General features: G+C 35.2%; 1 protein-coding gene across 12 annotated transcripts in view; it reads right to left on the reverse strand.

The window, feature by feature from the left end:
* Positions 1-12974, reverse strand: part of STXBP5 (syntaxin binding protein 5) — a 102052-nt gene that overhangs the window by 50252 nt on the left and 38826 nt on the right. For all 12 annotated transcript variants that reach the window (XM_030235358.2, XM_030235355.2, XM_050973010.1 and 9 more), the window contains exons 5-7: positions 11320-11454; positions 10164-10227; positions 7826-7909 (exon numbers count right to left, since the gene is read on the reverse strand). In XM_030235358.2, coding sequence (XP_030091218.1) covers positions 7826-7909; positions 10164-10227; positions 11320-11454 — 283 coding nt within the window. The remainder of the gene's footprint in view (positions 1-7825; positions 7910-10163; positions 10228-11319; positions 11455-12974) is intronic.

The raw sequence follows: 12974 nt of genomic DNA on the forward strand, positions 1-12974 counted from the left end.
CTTTACAATATCCTCAGTGGACACCTTCAGTAGTGGTTCTGTCTGTAAGAAGGGCTTACACTCACTCCAGCTCTGCAGGGACCTTGGGATTTCCTCTGTGAGGAACCCTGGGTGTGTGAGCAGAAGTGAACTGTAACCAGCAATGACAGCTTAAGCAGCAATTACTGGGTGAAGAGCACATCTGAGGACAGATCCAAGCGAGCTTTGCTCAAACTGATCATACACAAATCAGGTCTTCATATTTCATGAAGTTATACAGAAAGACAAGACAGTTTCCAGCAAACTGAATGGGAGAATCCAGAGCTTAAATGACCGAGAAAAATGGCTATACTACAGGAGTGTAGAGTCTCCAGTACAAATTTCCCCAATATAAATTAATATAACATCTGGATACATGTAAACTACAGATTAAGTTTAGCATTTCTTTGTGAAATTTAATATTGTTCCCTATGTATTGTGGAATTACTATAGATTTTTTTAAGACAGATTTTGTGTACCAGTATCACATCTACACATGTAGCTCAGAAACAAACCTACATGCCTCACAGGATGTCTCATACTATCAAAGCGAAATACTCTTGCTCATTCTGCCTGTCAAATAGATTTTTATATAGCAAAAGTGGTATTATAAAAGAAATCTTGCATAAATATTGAAATTTTATTTACCAACTTTATAGCGAATAAAGCAAGGAATCAACAATTTTTAGAGTGCAGACTCAGTAAAGAGAAGTTTGCATTTTAAAAAGCTCATCACTGACAAAATAATGTCTGCAGCAGGCTTAGCAATACAATATAATCAGTACATTTTACATAATCTCCCACATGAAGTCTAACCTTGACCACAGTAGGCAGCCCATAGTGTAAATGAAACAGTTTGATTCACATTTATGTAGAAACAGGTGTTAAGAACTATGTCTACAGTAAGAAAGCAAGTTTCACAAAAGGAAGCAAGAATAAATCTGGGAAATGACCACTTCTTTCCTTTCTTGAATAAGATGTCAAGAGAAGGGAAATGCAACAACTTGTTACTCTTGAAACAGCAATAATGCTTAAGAAGATAAAAAGATCTGAGCACAAAGGAGAAGGATGACTGCCCTTACTTTCTGCAAGGAACATGGAAATAAAACACACCTCTGAAAGAGAACAATGAGCCTTTTGGGTTTATGGCCATTTACTGTCTAGTTTTAGTCTTTTTAGTTTTAGAGTCACTTGTTATATTTAGTAATGCAGCTAAATATTTGAAATATATGCTTTATGTTTCTAAAAATAATCAAATTAATAACTCTGTAGGCTGGGTATGATAAACTTTTGCATAAAGCAATATCCTTTGCTATCACACAATTCACAAATTCTTGTAAGCCTGAAAAATAAAAAACAACTTCATACGTAGCTCCAGCACTATCTCAAGGTACACAACAAGCTGGCCTAGTGACAATAAAGTTATAATGAAAAGAGTGCAATAACCTTAAGTAGTACTAGTTAGCTGATAGCACTAGCTGTTGACTAGCAAGAGTCTCAATCACCAAAACAAAACTGATATCTGAAAAATCATCTCTATACATAGGAGCAAAGAAGTTTTAACATTTTTCAGAATTAATATTAGTGCTGGAATCTGGAGAAATGCATAAAATAGAAAAATGAAGCAGAATACACTGAGTCTGCAAAACAAATATTCTAAGACACTAAAGAGCCACTAGGAGAAGTACATTTTTATTCTAATACTTTACGCAAAACTTACTGATGCAGAATAAAACACTCTGCTTTAATCTTAATTCTCATCATGATTAAAACTTCCTGTTTTCTTTTTGGTCCCATAATGCAGCAGTATGCTTATATCAGCTGGTGCAGATTTAACTGTGTCTCAAATCTTTTCTGGTCATATGGGACCAGAAAAAAGCCCCTTATAACAAGATCATACCCAAGTATCACAAAGGACTGTTGTTATATTTAAAGCATTTGTATCCATAATTGGAGTTGTCTGCACAGGTAAACTGAGTCTTGACCTTACTTCCATTCTGAGTGCTTCCACTAAGGAACACGAAACAAATACAGGGAATCGTTACAGGAACCCAAACAGAAAGAACTCTAAGAAAAAAGTAACCAACTTTGTCTAGCTAAAACTTTATATTTAATTAATTACCACGGAAGTTTTCCTATTAGAAGTATTCCTACTATCTTCTTCACTTTAATTCAAATTTAAGTTACCTGTTCTGGACTCTAGGGAAGTTTGTCTCAAACTTCTGAGACAGTTACTTAGTTTCTGGGGAAGTGGGGAATTGAATCCTACTTTTTTTGACTAACAACACAATTGACTTTGCTGTCCTACATACGCCTAAACTTTATTAGAAACTGTAGAAACTATCCCTGAGTTTTATGTAGAGACAGGCTGTACTCGAACAAAAAATCAATTCACCATCTGTTCCAGAAAGATGATCCCATGTGGAAAAATTACTGATATGCTGCCTGCAAAGAAGGTGAGTATACCTGATTTTAAGATTGAAAAATTTTTGCAGCAACTGCAGCAGTTAGCTGAGGGAGACTTTGAAATCACAAATAAACCAAAAAAAGTCTGAGGAAGAAAATTAAAAACATTTATATGCAAGACTCCTACAGAAATATCTTAAGTAGATCACTTGCTTTTCAAGAGATTATTGCATACTTAAAAACATTTTGTGAAATTTATTTTCCTCTGCAATAGCTTGTAAATATCCCTGGAAATAACTATTAGTTTTTGGTACTTTTAAGAAGTACAAAAATGAATAATTTAAATGCAACCTTGCAATTTAAGAGACAAGTTCATCAATAAAGACTGAAGCTTTTATGGTATTTTTCCACCAGGGGGATTTAGCTGTTTCAATTCATTAAATACTGATACAAATAATCCCATTCTTTTAAATTCGTACATATTTTAGCCACACACATATGATTTTGGAACATTTTGAGACCACTCTTCTCATCTGTCATGGTTTAACCCCAGGCAGCAACCAGGCACCACAATGCTGCTCACTCACCAGTGGGATGCAGGGTAGAATAAAAAAAAGGGTATGGCTCATGGGTTGAGGTAAGAACAGTACAATAATTTCAATAAAAAGAAGTACTCAGCACAACTAAAACATCAGTGTGTTATCAAAGTTATTCATAGTGAATCTAAACACACAGCTCTTTGGTAGGTACTAGAAAGAAAATTAAATCTATTCCAGCCAAAACCAGAACAGTGCATGGAGGATTTCAATGATTATTAATTTAGGCAGTTTACCCTGTTTTCAAGAGAAATTTTTTAATCCACTTTTCTGACACCAAATTTAGACTACTGCAAATATGGAACACACTAGAGACATTGATAAGTCCTTTCATAATTCCTTGGATTTCTCAATGATCCTTTACTCTCTTGTGACATTAATTGAGCTTGAAATACCCTGTGCGTGACTGGCAAAGTCCGTGATTAGTTATTCTGCAAACCAGACTGGTTATTTACCATATCTTATCCAGATTTCAGAGCCTTATTATGACAGTCTTTTAATTTCCATGGATATGGGCAGCATTTTTGCTTAAACAGATGATGATACTGATTCCTTTTCTACAAAGTATATAAAGAAAGTATTTTAAATTTTGGGAATACCTATGCTAACTCTCTTGTTAACAGCCTAAGGAAGGGAAAAAATTGCTGTGAAAGGAAGAAAACAAACAAATGTAGCTAATGAGACTTAAATGACAATACAACATGAAGATTGTTTTGATGACATGAAATACATTGACACACTTTGGTTTCTGGCAAGTCACATACTGGGGTTGTTTCTCTTTCTCCTGTCCTCTTAATTCCACAAGCTCCTTTGACATGTTTTTAATGCTCCAAAATAATCTCTTACACTCAACCATGTACCAGAACACTGAGCCTAAAAATAGTAATCTATAATGCATTATAGTTAATGCTGTCAAAGCTTACTTGACGTCAGAACAAACAAAATATTACTTGAAGAACGGACTTGATTATAAAACAAGCTTTAGTTTTCAGAAGTTACAGTTGAGGGATTTGTCTTTGTTATTTTTCTTTTAGGAAAAAGCAACACTTGAGAAATTTGTTTCATTTCTTTCATGAACATACAGGTTGGGAAATAACTGCAATATAAACTGTATTTCATGTTACAAATTCACAGCTTACTTAAATCCCCAATGTCTGCATATAAAAGGCTTAAGAGTGGTGCAAAAGGAATTTAGTCTTACTGTTTCATTGAGCCTGCCCAAGGCAAAAAGGGATGTTTTGAGTAAAGAGTTTCAAAGAAATTTTCTAAACAAAAGTTCATTCACAGCTGCAGTTCCACTATGTACAAATAATTTCCTCCAAATTCTCCGAAAATGAATTTTACATTTGTGCTTACTTTAACTAATTCTTAATATTCAAAATATTACTGTTATAATAAACATATGCACTATTTTAAGTTCGGGATTTAATTAATAATATAGAAAGATCAAGCACAAATTATAGCTAAATTCTCTGAATTTTCCTGTAAGCAGAATGTTCTGGAGGGAAGAATATGCCAGCAATCAGCACTAACCCTAATCATGACCTATAGCTGCGTCCCCCAGCCATGGTTAATGTTACCCACCTGCTCCTGTCCTTGGGGTGAGTGTCCTAGTGTCCTTGTGCTGCAGCTATTGGCCCAGAGTGCTGGGAAGGCACACGTGTTCAGAGTGTTCAGACAGGAAGAAAGTGTGCACAGTGTTCCATTAACTTGGCTTTCAGGCAACAAATGAGACTGCCCTACCACAACATGGGAATTTGCTTCAAGAAAGCTTCCTAAAGGTCAGGCCATTTGAAATTAAACCAAGCAGGAAGCTACAAACCCATATAATTGGATTCAATATCTTCCCTCGGGAAATAACAGGTATCTCTCCACAGACCTCTGGACACACAGAAATTTTGACCCTCATTATGATCTTCTTCTGCTAAGGAAGAAAGGATGACATTTGGATCCCTGCACACATCTGAAGTTTTGAGTTAAGAATGATGGCGAAAGACTGCATCAAATGATGGCGAAAGACTGCACAGATCTTCAAGTTACATGCTTTGAGAATAACATCATCTACAAAGTCATGAGTGAGGAGGAAACCAATTCAATGGCAAAGCTTCTAGCAAATGTTCTTTATGGTATCAATGTCCTGGCCACCCTGCTCATGATGCCTGAGGAAGCTCAGCCACCCACTAAGATGGCAAGTGTGACAAGACTGGACTAAGTAGCTCTCTTCTTACTGGTTGTCAACTTGTCACTCAGAAGAGCCCTCATCAAGAACAAGCGGAGAACCAAGTGCATAAATCCTGAGGCTTAAAATCCTGCTCCTGCTACGGGGCAGAATGTCACATGCATTACCCTCAGTGAGAGAAGAGGTGAAGCATGTTGTGACATTAGATGCTCCCTGTCCCTTGAGGGTAGGCTGGCGCAAATATTCATGATGGAACACAGCCCTTACAGTCAATGCAAGGGCTGTGTTCCAAGAAGTTCTGTGTTACAAGAAGTTCTCCAACAACACCATGAAACCAGGAAAACAAGAAGAAACTAGCCAGAAAGACTCTCTGCACAGAAATGTCCAAATTTGCACAGTTTGTTAGCAGGAAACAAAATGGCAAAGAACTTTGCTCTGTGTCACAGTAACCACAGACAGAGGAGATCTCTTGAGACAGGGCACTGCTCCACTCTGAGTCTTCTGAGTGCACTCTCTTGAGCAAGGAAACCACTACATTACCAGACTGGCACTTTTTTCTCTTCCCTTCCTAATCATTCCCAAGTTATGATAAACACATTTCTTTACTGGGTCTGACCTGAGATATCTCATTACTTCTTCTGCAATCAAAAAAACTCAGACTGAAAATCTAGATGCATTCATTTCTAAATCCTAAAGAAATTCAAAAATGTAACACCTGACCTGTTCACTGATCTCTGCAGCCTCTCAGAACAGAATTGGTTCCAAAAAGCAGTGAGACAGATATTAAGTTAATTTTTAAATAAATGGACCACAAAAAAAAACCCCAAAACCCAAAAACAACAAAAAGCAGAATAAGCAGCATGATGACTACCTTAGGCAAGTTTCTAGAAACTGCATCAAAATTTTAATAAAGAACAGTTAATTGACAAATGGATGAGTATAATACACCAGACAGAAGAAGTCAGCATGCTTTTTGTGAGAGGTAATTATAGTCAAACAAACCTCCAAGAACGGTAAGAGGCATGAGGTTCATGGAAACACCACTTAAGCTGTCTAAAAAATTTTCAAAGTCCTTGAACAACATATTTCAAAGGAAGCTAAAACTAAACAGATCAGATAGCTTTGGACAAATAAATAACTGGTTAAGGAAGTAAAGCAATCTGGAATAAAGACAGGCTGGCACTAATTGATTAGTTCATGGATGAAGCTAAATGGTAGAGACCCTCAGGGATCTCATCAGCTCAGTTTATTCAAAAACAATTTGGAAAATTAGAACAACAACATTAAGATGGCAAAGTCTGCTGACACTACCAAACTACACTCAAAGTAGAAATCAGGATTTCACTCAAAAACTGCAGAAAGACTTCAATTTTTACTGTCTAACTATGTCAATGGAAAACAATGCCTAAATGTCAGGACTTAGACCTGACAAGTAACACCAGAAGAATGAGTCTCTGGTTTTATAGCTGATTGTTTCAAGGAAGCATCTGCTTTATGCCTGCAGCATCAAAAGGCTGATCCAATATCAAGATCAAGAGAAAAAGAAAGCAAGGCCAAAGACAATTATTTCACGCGATAAATTCAGTGTGCCCACATCTTCATGTATACTATGCTGCTGTGTTTCTGTTTTACAAAACAAAGACAGATTAGAATGGTTAAAAAGTTACAGAAGAACACAGCAAGTAAGAGGTCTAGGAAGAAAAATATGGTAAATACAAGAGTAAATTTATGAAAAAAAAAAAAGATAAAGGAAATTAATTAGGTTCATGCAATGAAAATGGAAGAAGTGAAATTGTTTTTTGCCTAACACACTCTGGGGCTTATATGGACATTTCTGATGATATAAGGCTTAGACTAATTCAGAGCCTCCTCCTCCAATCAAATTCTTCATTGGTAGAATACGTACCAGTACAAGTAAAGTACTTAACTGCCACCAAAAAAAACCTAACAACCCCATCCCCATCCCCCCACAAAAACTCTAAAGCTGGTACTGAACAACGACAAATCCATTTTACAGTCAACAAAATGCAATCAAGACACATTTTATATTATTTTAAATGACATACATCAACTTGTATATTATGCTGACTCATTTTTCTTAATCTCAATTGTTAAAAAAGTCTGTTCTCTCAAGAATCAAATTTTAAAGAAAAGAATGGCACCTAATGCCAACATTTTTTTAAACCTCCCCCAGTCTTATTTGAAAGAGAACTGATCATGATCTTATTCGACAGAGAAAAGGTGGTTAGCGAAATGTTGTAGTGATACTATTTATTTAGTGGCTTCTTCTCCTCTCCTTTTCTCTCTCAGTTCCCAGAATATGTGAGAGATTCCAAATTACAGAAATTGCTAAACCATCCTGTTTAAGATCTAAAAGCTCAGTGAAGAAATCCAATCCATGCCACCATTCATTACTTTACAGACTTAAACTCAGTGAAGTTATTTGGTCTGAAGTTTATTATCCAAGCACCACTGCTCTTTTACAGAAAATTTCCAGTACTTGCAATTTCAAGGAGACCTACTTATTGATCCACTGGTGACAGAAGCAGGAGATTAAATAATAAAAGTCACCATTTGAGTAGTGAATTATATCCTCAGAGTAAGTAATGCAGATGAAAAATATTACCTCATCATGTGTATATCTGTAATCTGCCTTCTTTGACTTCAGGTCCCATAATACCACCGTGCCAGATTCAAAGCCAATCAGAAGCTGCAATAAGAAGATACATTAATTCTTTGTAAGGAAAATCAAAATTATATAACTAACAATGCCTGAGGTTCTTGTCCAAAAAGATATGAAGTGTAATAGTATATATAGTAACAGCAAGTAGTTATAAAAACAAAAATTAAAGAGCAAAGGCCTCAACATTAAAGGTTTACTTGGTACTTATTGGCCTCAAGTTCCAGAAGACATAATGGACATCCATGCAAAATTAGAAAAAAGTTAAAGCATTCTTCTGAAGTTTCCTTGGAAATCACTGAGTTGCAGAAAGATCTATACTAACCCTTGCTGTGTGTATTCCACCCTGAGTGAAAATAAGGGGTGTTGAAAAGGAGAACTTTATTGTGTGTTTTCCTCATTGGAATTCATTCTTCTTAAGTTTGCTGGAAGAATAAAACATTCCCCCTGAAGTTCTCAGTAAGAATTCATTGTCTATAAAGAAACTATGTATTATGAAGTTTCTCCGGAAGTTAATCACAATTGAGATAACTGGCTGAGGTAACCTCAAAAACATTATTTGTTCATAGGAAAAAAGCTAGATAAACTAAAATAGATAATTTCCCAAATAATCTTTTTGCAAGAAGCAAGTTTAAATCTTTACTTCAGGGAGTGAAGACTCAAATTGCCCATAACAGTTTGTCTAACACATCCTTGACTATTTTAGTGTTTCAGTCTCCTAACTTAACTGCTACTTCTCTTAATGGAAAAAAAGGAAATAAACCATGTCCAACATAAGGTAATAGTAACAATCTAGTGCCACACCTAAAGGTCTTGCCTGGACAGCCTTTTCAGCATGTTAAGATTTTTAAGGTGCACAGCTGTCTACAGTACAAAAATAACAGATGTCCTACAAGCTTACAAATAATAGATTTCATCTCTCTCGGTGCTATACAGCACTAAAATATCATAAATATTAGACACGTTTGATCTAGTAGAAGTGAATATTCAGTTTTTCCCATTAACATTAAGAATATGTAGGCAAGATTATTTTTAAATGATCATATGCCATATATTATAATTTTTCTTTTTTAACTTAAAACATTAGAAAATCCACTGTGATTAGAAAGCTAAAAGCATAAACACATTTGAAAATTATGCACATGTGGGATTTTTGCAACTGCACGGGGCTTTTTTAGTAATGTTTTTCTTAGGAGAAATAAGAAAAGCATAAGGTCAAGATCTCAAAACACTGATTTACAGCCTGATGAATAAAACCAGTAATTTTTAAACTTTAATTGACAATAATTAGATGTGGGGTGGAATGCATCAAAATAAATTGATTACTTGTATTTCCTGAAATTACAACAGCTTCAATGCATTCATATGCTAGGGTCCATAAGCCTGGAATGTTAGTCAAACCTAACTCTATAAAGAAATCCATTAGTTATGCACTTACTGCAGTGAATATCATACTAATAAAATATTACTGATGTGAAAAACACAAAGTAGACAAAAAATATTTCTCCAGCATATGTAGAACACTAGTAAGCAAAATGGTATGTCACAGGACAAGGACTCCTGTCTTGCAAGGGCTTCAAGAACAAGCACTGTAAAGCTTCTTTTTAAGATGAACAGATGATTATGTTAATACTATCTCATAAGAATGACAATACAAGTCTAATACATAGATCTTTCTCATATATACATATTTTTCTTTACATTTCTGAAATATCTTGCTTTTCTCTAGGCCAGTTTGATCAGCAAACAGTATCTAGGGATTATAATAAATGGCCAAATATGGGAGCATGAGTTAGATGTCAAATTCCACAAAACCTTGTCTCAGATTGGTTAATCTAAAGACAAAGTACATGGTATTTTATAAAAATATGCTATATAAATAAGCATTTTAAAGTTGTGAAATAACACACAAGAGCATGATGAAGTGGAATTAATTTCCATCACACTTTTAGCATTCTGGTTATGATTGATTGGTTTTTTGGTAACATCCTAATTTTTATTTCCACAAGGAAAATCTTTGCTTTTATTTCCAAAAGTTCTGCAGCTAATCATTTTCATCTCAGTTTTCAAATTACAAGATGATTCATTCCAGTAATGTGTCCTACACTCATGTCTGTACTTGGTTTTATGTTACTTTCAACGAAGTAACTTTATGTTACAACGAAGGCCTAAAACCTTTGCTGTCTTCATATACTTCATACTTCCTTAAATAGCAGTGGTATCTATACTTCAAAAAAGTTTTGCTGTGAAAATAACATATTGAAGAGTCTTTAAAATATCCTACCTTTCCTTCATCCATTGGATTGTCACTAATGTGGACAACAGGTCCTGGGTGAGATTTGGATGACCTAACAAAGAAATATTTCCATTAAAAAGAATTGTCCCCTGCTGTAAATGGTATCTCAAAATTATTTGAAGTAATACAGATTCTGCAGATACAGACTCCATGTAAAAAAGTTTTGACATTTAAAAATGGAGTTACTTTTACCTTCAAGCCCATAGATACTTTGTCTGTTTGTAGACACTTAGTTTCTGTTTTAAGGAAAGACTAATTTATTGCCGAACAACAAAAAACCCACAAACCATGAACTTTAAACATTTTATCTTAGCATCTGTGGTTACAGACACTGTAGCATAAAATGATTACTTTTACACAGGAATACAGGTTTTGCAACTCTTCATTAACTGCCCAAGATGGACATTGTTACAATAAGAGAATTAACGCTTTGTGTGAACTTCCTGCTGTTGAAGAAGACGGACTAATAAACAGCTTTGTTTGCTTCAACACCCTTTGGCAAGTGATGGACTTCATGTATTTTGGAAAGAAGATGTACTGGGAACAAAACACCAGCACAAGAAAGAGCAGCACACAACTACATCTTTCCCCCACAAACCACTATATTTGTAAACACAATTTTAACACTGAAAAAGGAGATGCAGTGATGATAGCGATAAAATGTATTTTGTTCTTGGAATAGACTTTAAATTTGCATTTCAGAAAGTCACTTCCAATTCAGGATATATCAGCCCTCTTAAAAAATGCATTATCTTTACACTTTGGTCTTTAATCCCCAACTCTAGAAACTACATGTCTGTCCAAGTACCAGCCACACTATATTTTATTGTATATTATTTTTTCTTCTGTTTTATCCCAACACATAGTGATTTTTACATCTATTTCTATACTGTCTATTTCCAGGTCTATCCCAGGAGCTAAGATAAAATACTGCTAAATGGCAGAAACATATATTAACATTAGCACTTCACATTCTTGAAAATAAAAATACCTACATGAATATGTATTTTGATAGGGTGTGTAGTCCAGTAAGATGAATATGGAGGCCTCTCTAGATAACAATGATATTCCTGCAACTGATGTTTTCAACAGCTGGGATATTACTGTTCCCTCCCCTCCAGAGACAAAAATTGGTTAAACTCACAGTTCAATGGCTTTGTTCCACATGATGACATAGCCTGAGAGAGTAAATGATTCCACATTGACAATGTGAATATTTCCTCTTTCAGTGCCCACATACAGCCATTTGCTTTGGAAAGGCAGGTGACAAAATGTTATCCTGAAAGACAAAGCCACCAAAAAGGAATTAAAGAAATGTCTTTTTGATATCCTACATTGCAAGGTCTATGCTACCAAAAGGCAACAGGCAAACAGGAACATATAAGACAAGTTTGAGGTAAAGTAGAAAATCCAGTACATGACCAAAGTAAGAGATGAACAGACAAAGTAGAACCTTAGGCTGAACAAAAAAATAGAAAGCAAGGTATTCTAAAACTCATAAAGCATTCAAAAAGCCCCAGAAATTACAGCCACTTTTAAAAATTTTTGAAGGTATTTGATTGCTGTCACGCCAAACTTAAAATACAATACTCCTAGAGTCTCTAAATCTCCCTTTGGAATCTATCTATTTCAAGTTTAAAAGAACAAAGGATTTTAGAAGTTTTCACACACAGATAAGGCTGATTTCAAGTAAGGAGACAGACAAAAGATACAACTCAAGAAAAGTAAGTTCACATAAGGCGAAATGCCTAAAGAGCAAACCTTTGAATAATCCCGAACAATTATAAAAGTCACTTTAAAAGTAGTTTAAATTTCAGGCTGTAGCTTTACTTCAATCATGTTTTAAATTTCTGCCTTGTAGTTTTTTCTTCTGCTAGAAAGGTGTACCTGCACAAGACTCAACAGCTAACAACTGTATGTAACAGCAGAGGACTCCTCTTTGACTGAAGCTCCAGCCCAAATACTAGCATTTGAAAACCTGATTATTTCTGCACCCTTGGGTCCTGATTACTGTTGAATATTTCTTCAAGATAAGGAAATTACCTCTGTACAAACTGACAGAATGCTAACTCGAAATTGGAGTCTAGAAACTTTCTGGAAACTCTAAAACATTTTAATCTGACAGGGTCTGACATTGAAAGAAATTGCCAAATTACCTAGCTTTCAAACTTGGGCATTCAGAAATGCTTTAGTGATAAGGTAAAACAATTATTCAACAAGAATTTGTTCTGTCAGCTCTAATCCTTAGCTTCACAGTTTTTTATGTGCTTGTTTTCTCCCAGCTGGGTTGCTTATTGCCAAATCCATGCATCACTTCACAAGCCTGTTAAGTATTTATGCAAAGAACAGCTTTAGATCCTTTGCATTAGATGCTGCATACACACACTAACTTGAGCTGAAAGGAAAATCTAACAGCAGCAAAGAGAGAAATTGCTGTGGCCAAAGAGATGTTAATGTGCACTGCAGGTTTCAAAAGTTAAGACTTCTGTAGTGATACTACCTGGATTCAGATCCAGATACCCCTGGATCTTGGGGTTTTTCCAATTATTTCTCCCTTATTAGGAAATGGACTTTGCTCAAGCAAATACTAATCTATTTGCTTTCCAACTAAATTTCTTGTCTTTGAACGTTTATGCCAAAATAAAAGGCTGCATTAACTTTTTCCCTGATGTTTGACAAAAAAAATACTACATACATGATTTAAAATGCCCTTCCAACTCAACTTGCAGAGTTTGTAACACATTTAACAAAGCACAAGAATCTGCAACTACCACAGGTTGTGGTAGGTTCCCCAACATC

This window comes from Serinus canaria, chromosome 3 (assembly GCF_022539315.1).
Source record: "Serinus canaria isolate serCan28SL12 chromosome 3, serCan2020, whole genome shotgun sequence".
In the NCBI taxonomy this organism is placed as follows: Eukaryota; Metazoa; Chordata; class Aves; order Passeriformes; family Fringillidae; genus Serinus; species Serinus canaria.